The 18,105-nt window shown below is 45.6% G+C and overlaps 1 protein-coding gene across 3 annotated transcripts in view; it reads left to right on the plus strand.

Moving 5' to 3' along the window:
• Nucleotides 1-18,105, plus strand: part of THSD4 (thrombospondin type 1 domain containing 4) — a 698,888-nt gene that overhangs the window by 650,096 nt on the left and 30,687 nt on the right. For all 3 annotated transcript variants that reach the window (XM_077939655.1, XM_028851087.2, XM_001089233.5), the window contains 4 exons: nt 4,192-4,467; nt 11,791-11,920; nt 13,524-13,728; nt 15,105-15,278. In XM_077939655.1, the coding sequence (XP_077795781.1) occupies nt 4,192-4,467; nt 11,791-11,920; nt 13,524-13,728; nt 15,105-15,278 (785 nt within the window). The remainder of the gene's footprint in view (nt 1-4,191; nt 4,468-11,790; nt 11,921-13,523; nt 13,729-15,104; nt 15,279-18,105) is intronic.

The raw sequence follows: 18,105 nt of genomic DNA on the forward strand, positions 1-18,105 counted from the left end.
TAGAAGAAAAACCCTACAAGGTGGTTTTTGGCACGGGAGAGGACATGGTAAGAGATTGAATAAATTCGTTGTCCATCCTAGCGTAGAGCCCAGAACAAGGCACTGAAAAGACTTTTTAAATTTTTTTGTCCAACAACATCTTGGACGGTTCTCATTTATATCAACATACCTGGTCCTGATTTTGTTGGTCATATTTGCACGTCATACTTTAAACCATGAAGCATAATAGCCAACTAAGTAAGAAAGCCCTGGCAAAAAGCTGAGAGGCCCGGTGCGGTGGATCATGCCTGTGATCCCAGCACTTTGGGAAGCCGAGGTGGGCAGATTGCTTGAGCCCAGGAGTTCGAGACCAGCCTGGACAATATGGCGAAACCCCATCTCTGCTAAAAGTACAAAAAGTAGCTGGATGTAGTGGCACTCGCCTATAATCCCAGGTACTCAAGAGACTGAGACACGAGAATCACATGAACCTGGGAGACACAGGGTGCAGTGAGCCTTCTGCACTCCAGCCTGGGTGACAGAGTGAGACTCTGTCTCAAAAAAAAAAAAAAAAAAAAAAAAAAAAAAAAAAAAAAAAATGCTGAGAAAGCCCTAATTACTGTCATTGTTGTTGTTGTTGTTATTGTTGTTGTTGCTGAAATGGGGTCTTGTGATGTTGCCCAGGCTGGTCTTGAACTCCCGGGCTCAAGTAATCCTCGCACCTCAGCCTCCCAAAATGTTGGGATTACAGGCATGAGCCACCTCACCCAGCTGCCTTGTAGTTGTTGTCGTTGTTGTTTTTTGAGATGGAATCTCACAGCCTGTCGCCCAGGCTGGAGTACAGTGGCTCGATCTCGGCTCACTACAAGCTCTGCCTCCTGGGTTCACGCCATTCTCCTGCCTCAGCCTCCCAAGTAGCTGGGACTACAGGCACCCGCCACCACGCCCGGCTATTTTGTATTTTTAGTAGAGATGGGGTTTCACTGTGTTATCCAGGACGGTCTTGATCTCCTGACTTCGTGATCCACCCACCTCGGCCTCCCAAAGTGCTGGGATTACAGGTGTGAGCCACCGCGCCCGACCACCCCCTTGTAGTTTTAACTGTGATCTACAGTAACCCTAGAATTTGCCTTCTTATTTTGTATTAAAATGATACATACTTGAACAATATTCCGTCAAAATAGAAATATATACAGTCAAAAGCAACTGCCACATAATTGCCAAAACTTGGAAGCCACCAAGAAGTCCTTCAATAGGTGGATAGATTAAAACTAATGGAATATTATTTAGGGCCACAAATAAATGAGCCATCATCACGTCACAAAGAGGCATGGAGAAACCTTCCATGCATATTACTAAATGAAAAAGGCCAATCTGAAAAGACTACCTATTGTTTGATTCCAACTATATGACATTCTAGAAAAGTTAAAACTATGGAGACAGCAAAAAGATCAGTGGTTGCCAGGGGCTGGGAGGATAGAGGGATGGACAGGTGGAACACAGAGGATTTCAGGGCAGTGAATCTACTCTGTGTAATACTACACTGGCTGATGCCTGTCACTGTGCACTTGTCCAGACCCACAGAGTGTGCACCCCCAGGTGTGAACCCTGGTATGGACTGTGAACTCTAAACGATAATGACGTGTCCGTGTAGGGTCATCAGTTACACATGTACCACTCTTATGTGGGATGATGGTAGTTAGGAACCCTGTGCCTGTGTGGTGGGAGGAGGTGTATGGGAACTCTGTTCTTTCTACTCACTTTTGCTGTGAACCTAAAACTGTTCTAAAAAAATAGTCTATTAAAAAAAAAATCAATAGCTCCCAACCCTGTGCCCTTCCCAGAGGGAGTCTAACCCTTTGGTGGGATTTTGCCTAGCCCTTTTCTATGCATACACAAACATGTTTCCAGTCATTTGAATCATCATCTACAATCTCAGAAGTGCAAGGAACATTGCATATTATTATTTTCCATTAGTCAATTTAAATCTGACCTCAACTTCACCCTTCTTTGAAACCAGTAGATAATTCAATCGCAGTCTGCTTGGGGATTACACACACACACACACACACACACACACACACACATTCTCACCCCAGATATAAGGAAAGATCTAGAGTCTTAGACAAGCCAAAGCATTGGCTAGACCCCCCGGTGGTCTGTCCATACTAATTCTGCTGAGGTGCCACCAGGAACAGCCTCATGGGGCCTTCAGGTTAGGGCTCTGCTCCTTCCAACCTGCATGGGGGGCACAGGAAGCTGGTGAGGCTGGCAGCCAGGTCCCCTCTCCCACTGCAGGTGTGGCTTCCTCCTGGGACACTGGACATTGTCTGGTACACCTGAGGATCCATGTCACTCAGGAAACCCAAGACTCCAGACTCCTGTCTCTCCTCTACCTTGAAAACCTCTCTCTTTTTTTTCTCTCTCTCGCTCACTAACTCTCTGTCTCTGTCTCTCTCGCTCTCTGTCTCTCTCTTTGTCTATCCCTCTCTGACTCTCTGTCTCTCTCTTTTGCTCTCTCTTTCTCACTCTGTCTCACACACTCTGTCTGTTTCTCTGTTTCTTGCTCTCTGTCTCTGTCTCTCTCTTGTTCTCTGCCTCTGTATCTGTTTCCCTTGCTCTCTGTCTCTCTCATTGTCTGTCTCTCTTGCTGTCTCTCTCACTTTCTGTCTCTATCTCTCTCTGTCTCTCTTGCTCTCTGTCTCTCTCGCTTTCTGTCTCTGTCCCTCTCTGTCTCTCTTCCTCTCTGTCTCTGTCTCTGTGGCTCTCTTGCTCTCTGTCTCTTATCTCTCTGTCTCTCTCACACTCTGTCTCTCTCTCTCTGTCTCTTGCTCTCTGTCTCTGTCTCTTGCTGTCTGTCTCTGTCTCTCTCTTGCTCTCTCTCTGTCTCTCTCTTGCTGTCTGTCTCTGTCTCTCTCATACTCTGTCTCTGTCCCTGTCCTGCTCTCTGTCTCTGTCTCTCTCTTGCTCTCTGTCTCTGTTTCTCTCTGGTTTTCTGTCTCTCTCTGGTTTTCTGTCTCTCTCTGGTTTTCTGTCTCGCTGTCTGTCTCTGTCTCACACTCTGTCTCTGTCTCTCTTGCTCTCTGTCTCTGTCTTACTCTGTTTCTCTGTCTCTTGCTCTCTGTCTCTCTCTCTCTCTCTCTCTTTCTCTCTCTCAAAATGTGCCCTCCTCCTCTCACTGGGCTGGCCCCTCAAGGACATCCACTGTACTCTTAATGAAAGCCTAGGCTTGCACTCCTGGAAGGGAAAGCTGTTGACCTCTAGCAGCTTTTGTTTTCTGTCCTGCACAAAAACAAAGCAGTAACATCTAAGGACTTGGCTACTCTTTCAAACTAGAGGAGGAGGTGGAGGAATAAAGATAGAAAATCAAATACAAATTAGTATCTCAAAAAAGTGACCTGCCACACCTTTGTGTATGTGTGTGTGTTATGCTTTTTTCTTTCACCAAACAATATTCAGTCATTTCTTCATGTCAGAATGTATATTTGCTGCATTCTTTTCAAAAATCACATAGTATTCCATTTTGTACTTGTAGCATAACGTAGTTTAACCAGTACCACTGGTGAACATTTGTGTCTGTTCTACTGTTGTGCTATTTCAAATAATACCTCAGTAACCATACTTGTATATTCAGATTTATGTAAAAGAAAATATTTGCGGAACAAATGTGCTAGAAACTGAATTGTTAGGTCAAAGGGTATGTGCATTTAAAATTTGGATAGATAATGCCAGATTTCCCTTCAAAACCATGCGTCTATTTGCAGGCTCATCCATAGTGACCAGAAGTGTATTTTCCTGCACCTTCAACAGGAGTTAAGGGATTTAAGGGTTTCCAAACTTTCCAGTCTTTGGTGTTGGATAAATAGAGGTGGTGGTGGTGTTCTTTTCATATGTATTTATGGAGTTATGAGTAAAGTTGAGGATTTTTGCATGGGTTTTAGCTGTTTCTGTTTCTTTTTATGTGAACTCTCTGTGGCTCACAACTACTATTCCTACTGCAACGTTCGTCTTTGTCTTATTGATTTTCAAAAGTGCTTTGCATGTGAGGGAAAGCACTAGTGGGTGTCCGCTTATTTTAAACAGATGTGCTTATGTGCTGTGACTTAGAAATGATCTCATGCTACACAGCGTCTAATGTCGAAGCAGTTTCCTCTTTACAACCCAGGGTCTAAATTGATCCTGATTCTGTGTGTGCACGCTCACCTCTCCTAGGGGACCCCTTCAATGGCCAGTTGGTGACAGAAGGCAGGAGCCAGGAGGAGGGAGAAGAGAAAGGGAGGAACGAGGAGAAGGAAGACTTGCGTGGGGAGGCCCCTGAGATGTTCACCTCAGAATCGGCACAGACCTTCCCAGTCAGGCATCCGGACAGATTTTCTCCCCGTCGACCAGACAACTTGGTGCCACCAGCACCGCAGCTCCCACGGCGCAGCCGGGATCACAACTGGAAGCAGCTTGGGACGACAGAATGCTCCACGACCTGTGGGAAAGGTGAGCCTGCGTGGGGGACGTGTGGATCCCTGCAGAACCCTAAGCAAGGAATGTGTGGGTGGCCCAGGGCAGTGGTCCCTGGCTTTTTTGGCACCAGGGACTGGTTTTGTGGAAGACAATTTTCCGTGGATGGTGGCGGGGTGGGGGGAATGGTTTCAGGATGAAACTGCCCTATCGCAGATCATCAGGCGTTGCAGTCTCATAAGGAGCGCGCAACCTAGATCCCTTGCCTGCACAGTTCCCAATAGGGTTCACACTCCTATGAGAAGGTAACGCCACCACTGATCTCGCCCACCCACCAGTCACCTCCTGCTGTGCGACCTGGTTCCTAACAGGCCACGGACTGGTACCGACTGGGGACCCTGGCCCAAGGGACATGGCAAACCGTCACCTCTGTGAGCCTGTCTGTGAGATGGCTCACGGGTGTGACAGATTGTGTTGGGCCCCCAAGACCACCCTCAGGCTTACTGATTGGCTCAAAGGACTTACAAGACCCAGAAGAGCTGTTACAATTCATCACAGTCAAAGGGCAGGGATTCGAGTTAATAAAGGAAAAGGCGTATTGAAAAAGTCCAGGAGATGCCAGGCGCCAGCTTCCAGGTGTCCCCTCCAGCAGAGTCACACAGGGATGCACTTAATTCTCTCAGAAATGATGTAACTCAGAGACTGGGAACACATGCCAAGTACTGCCAACCAGAGATGCTCATCCGAGCTTTGGTGTCCTGGGTTTTTACTGGAGTCTCTCATCTAGGTACACAGCTCCCACATGAGCGACACTAGCTACTCTCCCTTTACCACCCCAGAAGCCAAACCAATACCACGGGGCCCAACACCTCAGGCATAAAAAAACACTCTTATCAGGTGGCATATTCCAAGGGCTTAGAGGTTCTCTCTCAGGAGCTGGTCAAGGGCCTGTCTTTGGCACGTGTGGGGTTTGAGCAACTCCAGCCTGCTGCGCACATATATTCACTAATAAACAGAATACACTCACATACTTCAAGATCTAAAATTTAATCTCCGAGTCAGGGTTGTGGAAGACTTACACAAATCCCAGCTGAACCTCATTCTCAAATCTCAGGATTTCAGGAAAAAAAGAATAAAATAAAACATACTCTGGGGGCTTGGCATGTTAGTTAGCTGGCTTTTACACTGACCAACACTCACAACTCCCATACTATCCCAGTAAAATCCCAACCCTGTATTCATCCATTATTCTAACCTGATCAGCTAGGACCACCAAGGACAAACCTGAAGCCCAACAAAGTCAGCTTTATTGACCCCTCACAACAAGGGAGTCCACACACCAGAGGAAGCATGGGGTGTCTCTCCAAACAAAAGAAAACATAGAGTTGAAGGATTTGGGAGAAGGATACAGTTTAGGTGAAATTTAAATAAAGCAGGGTTGTGATAGGCTGAAAGCAAAACATGGCAGTGTTACAGGGGTCACATCAGGATGATGAAGTGGACCCAGGGTCCCGTTTCCTTGAAAACTCTGAAGTTAAGATAGATGTGGAATGTGGTATCCAGAAACCCTTTATCTGACATTTTCCATACCAGGTTGATTTCCAGGTTGGAATCAGTGCTGCTTCTGTTTCAAGCTGACTTGTTGCAAAGATACACCTATGAACTGTGTAGTTATAATTTCCTTCATATATATGATAATAGCCTCCTGTTTGTAGTAAAGTCCTGTTTGATCCCCTGAAACAGCTGTTCTTTGAGGGGAGGTTGCTAAAGAAACAGGAAGGCTGTATCCCCCAGGAATCTCCGCAAACTGGGGAACTGTGTGATATCCCAGAGCATTGGTTTGGGGTGGGGTTTTTTCTTTTCTTTTCTTTTCTTTTCTTTTCTTTTCTTTTCTTTTCTTTTCTTTCCTTTTCCTTTCTTTTCTTTTTTCTTTTATTTTCCTTTCTTTTCTTTTCTCTTGGTACTTGTATCTAAGAGTACAAAGTCTGGAACGTCTCACAAAATTAGCACACTGAAAAATCTCTCATGACAACTTCTAAAGTTTTTATCTTTTTCATAAGAGCATTGACTTAGTGGCTTTTGAGACTAGAATTTAGGTCTTTGGTTCTTCTTGGGGGCTGGAGCTTTTCCTGCCTGGAACCTCTGCGATTCCATAATGATTTGGTAACTGGAGTGTTGATTTATAGAGGTTTTATTGTGCAAATTTTATTATGCTCATACTTAATAAATGTGCAAAGAATTTGGACTGTAGATTCATTGGACCAACTTCTTTTATATACTTTGTGAGGAAAAATTAAATGCCTATAAAATATGTCTTGACAGAGGCAGAAAGCTAGAAATATTTCTGCATTAAGGCCAAAACCATTTTGGTGAGACTCCATGATATTATAGAGGTAAGCACTATATAACGTAAATGATATAGGAACCCAAGATAAAAATGTATTATTATTGAAATATTCTACCTTTAGGTAATGGTGTGATGCCCATCAAAGGACCCAGATACACTCAGAACTAGGTGAAAACAGGGAAAGTCATGAAAAGGATAAAAATTGTCATTGTGTGGTTTTCTACCAACGGTGTCATGTGGAGAAGATTCTCTGTCACCCTGTCCAGAGCCCATAAGGCCTTGCGTTGTAAGCAGCATGAGATGAGGGCAAACGCATGTGCTGGTTCAGATGCTCCCACGATCTCTCTAATGGAGCAAACTCATAACCAAACATTCCAGTTTTTGTCCCCACAATCCATCCCCAGCTGTGTGATCCACACTGAGGTATGGAGTTGAAATTTAAATAAATTAAAGTTTTGATAGGCTGAAAGCAAAACATAACTGTTACTACCTCACTATATGCTAGTATCCCTCCCTTACGACACTCTGGTATCTGGCCAGCAAAGTCCTGCTCATACTCCAAGCTCTGAGACCGCCTCCTCTGCAAACCTTCCTGATTCTGCAAAGAACAGGTAGGCACTTCATCCTTGGGACCTCACAGCAATTCAGGACACATTTCTGTCCCAGCCCTGCTTGGCTTGGCTGTCTCCATGAATATACACTTTGCAGCCTCTGCACCTGGCATCATAGCGAGCACACAGTAGGCACTCCTGTGTTTTTTGAAAAAACGAATATATCATCACCACATTTCACATGTGGAATATATGAGCTATTAGAAAAGACATAAGGGTAGATTTTACATCTTTATTGTATCCTAGATATACAAGTCTGTTATTGCCTTTGCCCCATGTTCTGTCAACATAGCATAAAGCATGTGGATTTACCTGTTAGAAACTGAATAAGTGGCTGGGCATGGTGACTCACACCTATAATCGAAGCATTTTGGGAGGCCAAGGCAGGTGTATCACTTGAGGTCTGGAGTTCAAGACCAGCCAGCCAACATGGCAAAACCCTGTCTTTACCAAAAATACAAAAATTAGCTGGGCATGGTGATGCATATATGTAATCCCAGCTACTCAGGAGGCTGAGGCAGAACAATTGCTTGAACCCAGGAGGTGGAGTTTGCAGTGAGCCAAGATCATGCCACTGCACTCCAGCCTGAGTGACAGAGCAAGACTCCGTCCCCAAAAAAAAATAAAAAATAAAAAATAAAAAATCTTTTTCTCTAGATTTCCATATGATTTTGTTTAATCTTCTGTCCTTTGCATTGCAGAAACACACACACACACACAGATTCACAAGAGTGTGAGGTATTGGACTGAGCATGAACAAGACCCATTTTCGATATTTAGCCCATATACACCCATGTGTGCATGTACACACACACACAGACACACACACACTCAGCATCTGCCACTCAGAAGGTCTGAGGCAACATGTCTATCTGTTCTTTACCCAGTAAATGACACCAGTTCTCAGGCCCAAGAGATACTGAAGCAGTGCCTTGGAAATAAAGCAAACCTAGGGATGTATTGTTTCCCATCTCTCCCTTCTCTGGCAATCCTAGTTCCTTTTTCTTTCATGTGACAAGTGGCATTGCCCCATGGAGGCCTCTCCTTTGCTCTCTCCCAGGCGGTGATGGCACCAGACATGCAGGGTAGGTGAGGCAATGCAGAGGCACAGATATGGAGCTCATCTAATGGTCATCAGCAGTCATGGCAAGTGACCAGGAAATCCCAAGCCTCCCAGCAATGTCCAAGTCACTTATGCACAGAATAAGTCCTTTCCCCTTGTGATCCCATTGTGTATTTTCACACATACCCTCATTCACACATACCTTCTCTAGTCCTTCCTGGTGGAGCTATCCACACCACACATTTCTGTGCTTTTCATGGTCGAATTTCCCTTTGTCAAAGTGCTTCCAGCATTGTGATATCACCATCTCAGGGAAGGGCCCTGTTGCTGGCATCCAAGAGTGGTCCATACTCACACAGCCATTGATCAGGCCTCTGTCAAACTCTTTGCTTGTTTCATTTGATTCCTACAGTTCCAAGTCTAGAGTCATTTAATTTTTTCTTATTCTTTATTTTGTCTCTCTTCCATAATGTCCCACTGACCTCTACACTAGCCCCTGAATTCACTGATTTCATTTATTATCTGCTAATTACCCATGTACAGTTCCCCCCTTCAACATGACATATTTCTATTTTGATCAACATGTCCGCATAGAAGGGAACCAAACTGATCCCGGATATTTTTCCTGCTGCCTGAAGCCCAGCCAACTCCTGACCTCACCACCTTGTTCCTGCTTGCTAGCAAGTAGAGGAATAATTGAATTGCAATCTTGAACAATGGGAGGTGGCCAGGTGCTGTCTCCCTTTCTAAAGATATTAAAACTGACCCAAAGAAAGAAACCACTGCAGTCACTAGACTCAAGAATTGTAGATATGGGCCAGGCACAGTGGCTTACGCCTGTAATCCCAGCACTTTGGGAGGCCGAGGTGGGCAAATCACCTGAGGTCAGGAGTTTAAGATAAGCCTGGACAACATGGCTAAACCATGTCTCTACTAAAAACACAAAAATTAGCAGGGCGCAGTGGCAGGCACCTGTAATCCCAGCTACTTGCAAGACTGAAGCAGAAGAATCGCTTGAACCCAGGAGGTGGAGGTTGTGGTGAGCAGAGATTGTGCCACTGCACTCCAGCCTGGGTGACAGAGCGAAACTCCGTCTCAAAAAAATTAAAAAAAAGATGTGTAGATCTGGCATTTTCCCACCTTCAGAGAGCCAGAGGGCCTCTGAGTTCATTTCCATGAAACTGGACCATGGACGATGTCCATAAACGCCATAAAATGTCAAGGGAAGACAAGCAGCGGCCAGATGCTAGACAACCCCAGCAGGACCTATCTTCCCAAGACACAGAACATTCCTATGGTAGCCTGTATCCTTTTGATTAAAAAAATTTGATTTCTCCCTTATTTGAGTGCCAAGTGGTTGAGATAGTTCCTTTTGCTTTCCTATCCACAAACATCTAAGTGGAAAAGCTAAACCCACATGGTCTGAAGGAAAAGGAATAGGCTAAATAAGACCTTTACTTAATCCCTTAATAGCTGAGCCCCACTGCAAGCTGTGAACCTTATATTCACCTTTATAACTGCACAGTGTACTTAATGTTTGTTGAATTTAATTAAAAATCTGTTCTATTTAATGGAAGGAGATCTGTAGCTGGACAAACTAATTCCACAAAAAGTTTTTGCTTCCCATTAACTTTACAATCAGTACTGCCTTTTACTCAGCCAATAATTGTGCTTAATTGGTACGTTATTTTAAATAATGGTCTCAAGTTATAGCCACACTGTAAATTTTTACTGCCGGGTAATTTAAACAAATGATTGTTTCAGATTCAACACTGTCTTGCAAACTGTCAAGTTTCTTACTACCCTCTGGCTCAGTGTGTCATACAAGATAAGCTTGAAAAACCACTGAAACAGTTTCATGACTGATGAAATATTGAGACGTTTATGTTAAAAGATAGCCCCTGTGTTGCAGTTAAAATTGTAAGGAGTTGGAGCTTCAGAAAGTATGAATGCCTGGCCAATTAGCAACAGAGATAAGACAGAGTTGTAGAATAAAGTACAACATTCTTCCCGGCAGGAGTTGTATACTGGCCTGGACTGTGGGGAAGACAGTTATTTGTGAAGAAGGATCTTCCCGTGGTTTGTTCAGACGTCAGGTTCAGGGGTTACATGTCTCACGTTATAAACGTCCATTAGTAATAGCTCAGTGTTGCCACCAGGTGGCAGCAGAGAGAGGAAGGCAGAATTGAATCTGCTTTTTTTTTTAATTGAGAGTTAGACATTCCATTTAACAAATTCTGACTTTTTATCAAAAGTAGATGTATCCTTATTAATCCAATGAAAGTAAAACAAAAAAACTACAACTGTTATAAACATTCATTCAACACCATTCAAACATTCATTCAACAGTCATTTGTTGATCACCTGGCTACTCTCGTAGGTACTGGGGCTACAGAGATTAAGAAGTAGCCCTGGCCGGGCGCGGTGGCTCACACCTGTAATCCCAGCACTTTGGGAGGCTGAGGCGGGCGGATCACAAGGTCAGGAGATCGAGACCACAGTGAAACCCCATCTCTACTAAAAATACAAAACATTAGCTGGGCGCAGTGGCAGGTGCCTGTAGTCCCAGCTTACTCAGGAGGCTGAGGCAGGAGAATGGCGTGAACCCGGGAGGCAGAGCTTGCAGTGAGCCAAGATTGCACCACTGCACTCCAGCCTGGGAGACAAAGCGAGACTCTGTCTCAAAAAAAAAAAAAAAAAAAAAGAGGTAGCCCTGTCCCTCAGAAGCTCACTGTCTCATGGGAAGTAGACATATGTTCAGATCACTGAAATACCATTGGATGGGTACTTTATTAGAAGAATATGTAAGATGCTTGCCAAAGGGGGAAGCAGCTGCTCTTCTGCCCTTTCTTGAATCTTCTACTTCTGCACTTCAACCTGTCCCTTAAATGTACCTGGTCTAGCAGGCTAGTTTGTCATGCAGGTACTTTCATTCCAGTTTAATGACCTAGACAGCCCCCTCCCTCCAAAATACACAGGCACACGTCTACCCAAGCCCAATTCTTTCTCTAGAATGAAGCTTGACCCTTTCAGGACACTTTCTCTTTGACACTTCCAGAGAACCTTAGAAAAGTTACTGTTTGTGTTCAGCCTATAATCATTTCCCTTTTAAGGCAGGTTCTTCTTTGTACCCCCACAGTGCCTAGCAAAGACCCTGTGAGGTAGGTGTGTGTAAACCCTCAAATGAAGGGGGAGTGTAAGTGTGCATGTGTGTGTGAATTGTCCTCACTGTTTCTGTGCCCTCTCTTCATCAGCACCCGAATCTCTGTGCATCTCCACCCATAGCCCAACTTTTCAGTGTGTGGGACTGTCCTTCAGATATTCTCCTGTTGTTGCAGGATCGCAGTACCCTATTTTCCGCTGTGTGCACAGAAGCACTCATGAAGAGGCTCCTGAGAGCTACTGTGACTCCAGCATGAAGCCGACCCCCGAGGAGGAGCCCTGCAACATCTTCCCTTGCCCAGCCTTGTAAGATGGCCCCTCCGTTTAGGTCACCTATTACCAGGTCACTTGAGGTCGCTTGAGCACAGGACTCTAGGAGCAGATATAAGTCAGTCTAAATCTAATTTAGAAATCCAAGACTTGGTCCATGCATAAAATGCAGTCTGTTTAGCAGGCATACCTGTCTTTCAGGATGAACTCAGGAACTGATAGTCTTTAGCAAGTCAACCCACTTCTGGGAAGCCCACCCTTGGCAAAGCTGGAGCAATTAGGTTTGAGCCTGTTAAGGAAAACAAAGGAGGAAGCAAAGAATGAGAAGCCGGTGTAGTTAGTGTCGTAGGTGAGCTGTTTACAGAAAGAGGATAATGCAAGTCACAAAAACATCAGCCTGGAGAGGCCAAGAAAAGTGTCTCGGGAGAGGTCTTGAACTGTTTTGGTTTTTTGTTTTTGTTTTTGTTTTTTGGTGGAGTCTAGCTCTGTTGCCCAGGCCAGAGTGCAGTAGCACGATCTCAGCAACCTCCGCCTCCTGGGTTCAAGCAATTCTCCCGCTTCAGCCTCCCGAGTAGCTGGGACTACAGGTGCACATTACCACGCCTGGCTAAATTTTGTATTTTTTGTAGGGACGGGGTTTTGCCATGTCAGCCAGGCTGGTCTTGAACTCCTGAGCACTAATGGTCTGCCCACCTCAGGCTCCCAAAGTGCTGGGATTATGGGCATGAGCCACCACGCCTGGCCTTGAACTGGTTATTGAATGATAAATAGGACACTTTAAGAAGAACAAGGGGAAAGGGCCCTAAGAGGGTCAAAACCCAATTTTCAGACTAATAAAAATATAATTCTCATCCAAGTATATGATGAGCATGGGTTGATGTCTCGTTTAACCTAATAACAGAGCAGATGACAGAGGAGGGTTTGTGAAACTGATGTGGGAATTGTTAATGAAAAATAAAGATTACTAGAATAAGATTTCTAAGTTAGTAGCAAAAGTGAGTTAATGATCTACAGGGTAATAATGCTAACCTTTGGAGGGTTTATTTTATTAGATAAAAATCATTTGTACCTTTTCAGTTTTCTGTAACTTTTTATAGAATCTGGGCCCTAATCACTGGTAAATACCATGTCAAGTGTCAAGCAAATTTATCTTCCTTTACAGAGTCAGATGACCCTTAGGCAGACTTTTTCTTTTTCTTTTTCTTTTCTTTTTTTGAGACAGGGTCTTGCTTTGTTGCCCAGACTGGAGTGCAGTGGCATAATCATGGTTCACTGCAGCCTCAATCTCCCAGGCTCAAGCCATACCCCGACCTCAGTCTCCCAAGTAGCTGGGACTACAGGCACACACCACCACACCCAGCTAACTTTGGTATTTTTTGTAGAGATGGGTTTTGCCATGTTGTCCAGGCTGGTCTCGAACTCCTGGGCTCAAGCCATCCTCCCACCTCAGCTTCCCAAAGTCCTGGGATTACAGGCATGCGCCACCGCGCCTGGCCTAGGCTGACTTTTAAGCAATGCTCTAGTAAGAAACTCCACCCATGGTGATTTTGATGATTCTGTGTACGCTGGTGCGGGCTCACGCTCACTTCTTGTTGACTGAAGGTTGTCTCTTACTCTCGCTCTCTCATTCCTGAACCAGCTGGGACATCGGGGAGTGGTCTGAGTGCAGCAAGACCTGTGGCCTGGGCATGCAGCACCGCCAGGTTCTGTGCCGCCAGGTGTACGCCAACCGCAGCCTGACAGTGCAGCCCTACCGCTGCCAGCACCTGGAGAAGCCCGAGACCACCAGCACTTGCCAACTCAAGATCTGCAGCGAGTGGCAGATCCGGACTGACTGGACCTCGGTACGCAGGCAGGGCAGCCCGCTCCATAGCTCCCTCTCCAGCTCCCACCACACTCTCCAGCCCACCAAGACCTGAGATGGGTAACCTTGAGTTCCACAGGAGGGAACCCATCCCTCCTGTGGGGGTCTGGGGGTCTGGATGGCTGTTTTTGCAAACCACAGGATGTACCAATAGTTGAATAGAGTTTAGGATAGTGTGTGCCGCCCACAGCCAACCTTATGGGTGAGCCTAGGGGAGCCCTGTGATACTGGCCTCATCTGTTTTATGAGTCATAGTGAAGCAAAGGTTGGCAACTGCTGGTAGAGACAACTCCTTCCAATTTTCCCCACCCATTTTATAGATGAAAAGACTGAGGCCTGGAAGAATAGAGTAGTGTCTGTCAAAATTAAGACTATTAAGGCAGAAATAAATTGATAAAATATTTATTGGAAGCCAATGTAAGGATCAACCCAAGAAGACACACGAACAACGTTGGACGTGTTCCAAAGTCTATTACGAGTTGAAAGGCTTTTAGAAGAAAGTTTAGGAGAGGAGAGGGGGACCCCTGGAATCGGAGTTGTCTTTTTCATTGGAGGGTACAGCACAGAGGTTGCAATCACTGGCTACAGATGATGACATACAGGCTAAAATGTTTTAAGTGCAGGACAGTCAATAAAACTTCATGAGTGAGAAATAAATCAGCAAAACTTTATGACTCAGAAACAAACCAAGCAAACCAGTGTCGTCTTCAATGTCCACAGGTTACATATTAATCAGTGTGTCAACAGTTTGAAGAATTCACAATAAAATTGGAGGGACTGACAATAATATTCTTTACTCAAAACAGGATGTAAGCCATGAATCCTAAGATCTTCCTCCTAGGCAACTTAGAACATAGTGTATTCTTTAAGGGCAGAGGTGTATGACTTAACCCTTGCCTGCCATGGCATTGGGTCCTGTTTATAATTTGGTATCTTGTTGCCACAGAGAGTCCATTCTGTCAGTCTTATGATTTCTCTCTTAACATTAATGCTGGTCAGTTGTGTCTAGACTGCAAAAGGGAGGCAGTATGACAGGGTGTGTCCAGCCTCCCATCCTGTCATGGCCAGGAAATCAGTTTTAAAGGTTTCTCTGGGGTCTCCTTGGCCAAGAGGAGGCCCACTCAGTCAGCTGGGAGGCTTAGGATTTTATTTTTAGTTTACAGTAGGCGAGGCATCTAAGAAGGTCTTGTAGGAAAGGATTGTTTCTAGGGCTCAGATCCCTGCCCCAGGTGGTGACATGCATGGAAGAGCCTCAGTCTCATGGGACTGGTCACAAAGGCTGCTGGCTCCATTCTGGCGATTCTCTCCCAGAGCCGAAGCTGCTGGTTCCCCTGACGTCGGTGTGGTGTGTTTCAGTGCTCAGTGCCCTGCGGCGTGGGGCAGAGGACCCGTGATGTGAAGTGTGTGAGCAACATTGGGGATGTGGTTGACGATGAGGAATGCAACATGAAGCTCCGGCCGAATGACATTGAGAACTGTGACATGGGACCCTGTGCCAAGAGCTGGTTCCTCACCGAGTGGAGCGAAAGGGTGAGTATGATGAGCAGAGTGCCGGGGACCAGGGTCTGCCAGGTGCCTCCAAAACCACACGAAGGTGAGTCACTGGCTCAGAATCCCAAGACTGATTTCTGGCTCTGGGGGGGAAAAAAGGCCCAGAGAGGAATTATTGTAGGCTTTCTATTGTTACGTGAGGACTGAGGGGGTCCAAAGGTGAGGAGTGGGTGTGAAAAACTTGACTGAATTCTCCTTAGCACTCCATGTGGTTACTCCATAACACTAGATGAAGTGAATAATTACATCCCATCGTTCATATGTCTTGTACATGCCATAGACACTCAGCAATGGCAGGCCCCTCTACTGCTTTCTGCCAACTCAAAACATCCAACACCCCGTCCCCTCCCCAGTAGCCTGGCCTCCCATGGGGGGTCTCAGGTGTCAAAGAATAACTCAAAGGCATATATAGTTGACCAGTGGCCCACCAGTTACCTGGATATAAGGGAAAACAGTCATAGATTAAATTCATCTATCAAAGGCAAAAGGAAGATTTATATGAAAAGGGGATTTTGGAGCTGGAGTGGTGTTGGTTACACAACAGCATGAATGCACCTAATGCCCTGGAGGTGTGGGCTTAAAAGTGGTTACGATGGTCAATTTTATGCTATGTGTATTCTACCACCATCAAAAATAAAGTTTGAGAAAAGACACTAAACAAATTATAGAACATACCTTGGGACAGGGAGGAGAAAGGAGGAAGGAGGTAAGGAATTGTGCTTCCTTTCCTGGTGGAAGCAGCGGATTTGCGGGCATGGGGGCGGGGGGACGGTAAGAGGGTTTGCCCAGGGCAGCTGCATAGCTGTCAGAGGCACCAAGTCCAGGTTCTGGATTCTCCAGGAGACCTAGGGAGTTTACCTGGGTTGAGGACGTGATTGGCTATCTCTGACCTTGGTTAGCAGCTTACCTCTCGGATACACTAGTTCTGCCCCACTTCCCTTGCTAGAATCCCGTGCGTACACGTTACCTGTGAACCACATTGAAGTGCAGGTCTGAGGCAGCAGGTGTGGGGTGGAGCCAGGGAATCAACATTTATTTTCTTTATTTCTTTTTTTTTTTTTTTTTTTTCAGATAGGGTCTCATTCTGTTGCCTGGGCTGGGGTGCAGTGGTGCAATCTTGGCTCACTGCAGCCTCGACCTCCTGGGCTCAAGTGATCCTCCCACCTCAGCACCCCCTCCCCACCTCCCGCACAACATAGGTGGGACTATAGGTGCACGCCACCACCCCGGCTAATTTTTTATATTTGTTTGTGGTTTCACCATGTCGCCCAAGCTGGTCTCAAACTCCTGGGCTCAAGTGATCTGCCACCTCGGCCTCCCGAAGCCCTGGAATTATAGGCATGAGCCACCGTGCCTGGCCACAGTCTACATTTCTAATAGGTTCCCGGGGTCTTTGAGGCCACTGGTCCAGGGACCACACTCTGAGTAACAAGGCCATAAAAAAGACAGAGGAGCCCAGCCATATTCTTGGATCTTAGGAGACATGATGCAGCCCATGAGCCCCCACCCATCCCAACTCCCAGCATCATGAGAACAACAACCGTAGTATCTCAGACTCAAAGAAGGACCCTTTCACAGTTTGGGAATATCAACAGACATGCCCCATAGTGCCACACTGGCTGGCTCCAACTGGTCAGAATGGTCAGTGTCCATTCTGACCGGTCAATGGCCACCATGCACCTGTTATTGAGTATTTTGAACATCACCCCTAGAGGCGTTCACATAGGTTTTCTCTCCCTCCACCGTGTAAGATGCCCCTTCTTCATTTTGTCCCTCTCATCACCATAACAATCCACTTCCATAGGGCGTGTTATCCAGCAAAAGAGAAAGAACAAGCCTGCAAATGCAGCGTTCACTCCACCTCCAGAGATGGTCCTGGAGATTCTTACCTAGTGACTCATCTTCTTGTGGGCTCCCCACACCTCCTGGCATGCGGCCCCTGCTCCTTAGCCCCAGGATGGCCCCAGATGGAGAGCCCTTGGTGCAAATACTGAGCTCCCAAGATGAGCATCTGACTGTGCCCCCAGTCCCAGGAGCAGACACTAATTTGGCCATCTGGGAAGCTCTAACCAAAGAGAAACAGATGGAGAGTAAGTGCTGCTGGCCACTGACTCAAGCTTCTGCCCTAAAGCTGAATCCAGGAAAGCTCATCCTAGTTCTGCTGTGTATCCCCATTTTCGAAGCCTCCCATCCCCAACATTAGCTCGTGGCACTGCGGACACAGTGGGGGAAGGTGTTTGTGAGCTCAGCCTCCTTGCCAGCGTGAGGAATCCTCTGCAGAGTCCCTGACATAGGCCACAGCTCTTGCCCAAACCCTTGATCAGAAATTCACTCTGTGTCCAGACAATTACATCTATTTCTTGTACAGCTCAAGGTGTCAAGAGGTCTCCTTTTACAGTGAACCAAAGTGTTTCTTACTAAGTCCCAGTGTTCTTTAGAAAAGGACAGCCCTACAGCCATCGGGGCACTCATTCCACTTTCTCCAGGCTAAAAATTCCTAGTTTCTTCAACTAGTCCTTTTGTGCTTTAGTTTCTGAACTCATTTGTGTTCTCAGTAAACTTGATGGATTTCCTATATCAGCAAATGGATGAAAAGAATGATGCTGGGCTTTCATTTTCATATTGGAATGATTCTTTTTCTAAATAATGTTTATTTTTTTTCTGGTTATAAAGTAACACAGTATTGTTTTAAGAATATGAGAAATTTGGAAAAGTATGCTCCAAACCTCTTCACTAAAAGAAAATTTGAGATTATTTTAAGCTGTACTTCAAGCTTTTTTCTTCTCATACATACTTTACCTACATA

This window comes from Macaca mulatta, chromosome 7, assembly GCF_049350105.2.
Source record: "Macaca mulatta isolate MMU2019108-1 chromosome 7, T2T-MMU8v2.0, whole genome shotgun sequence".
Classification (NCBI taxonomy): Eukaryota; Metazoa; Chordata; class Mammalia; order Primates; family Cercopithecidae; genus Macaca; species Macaca mulatta.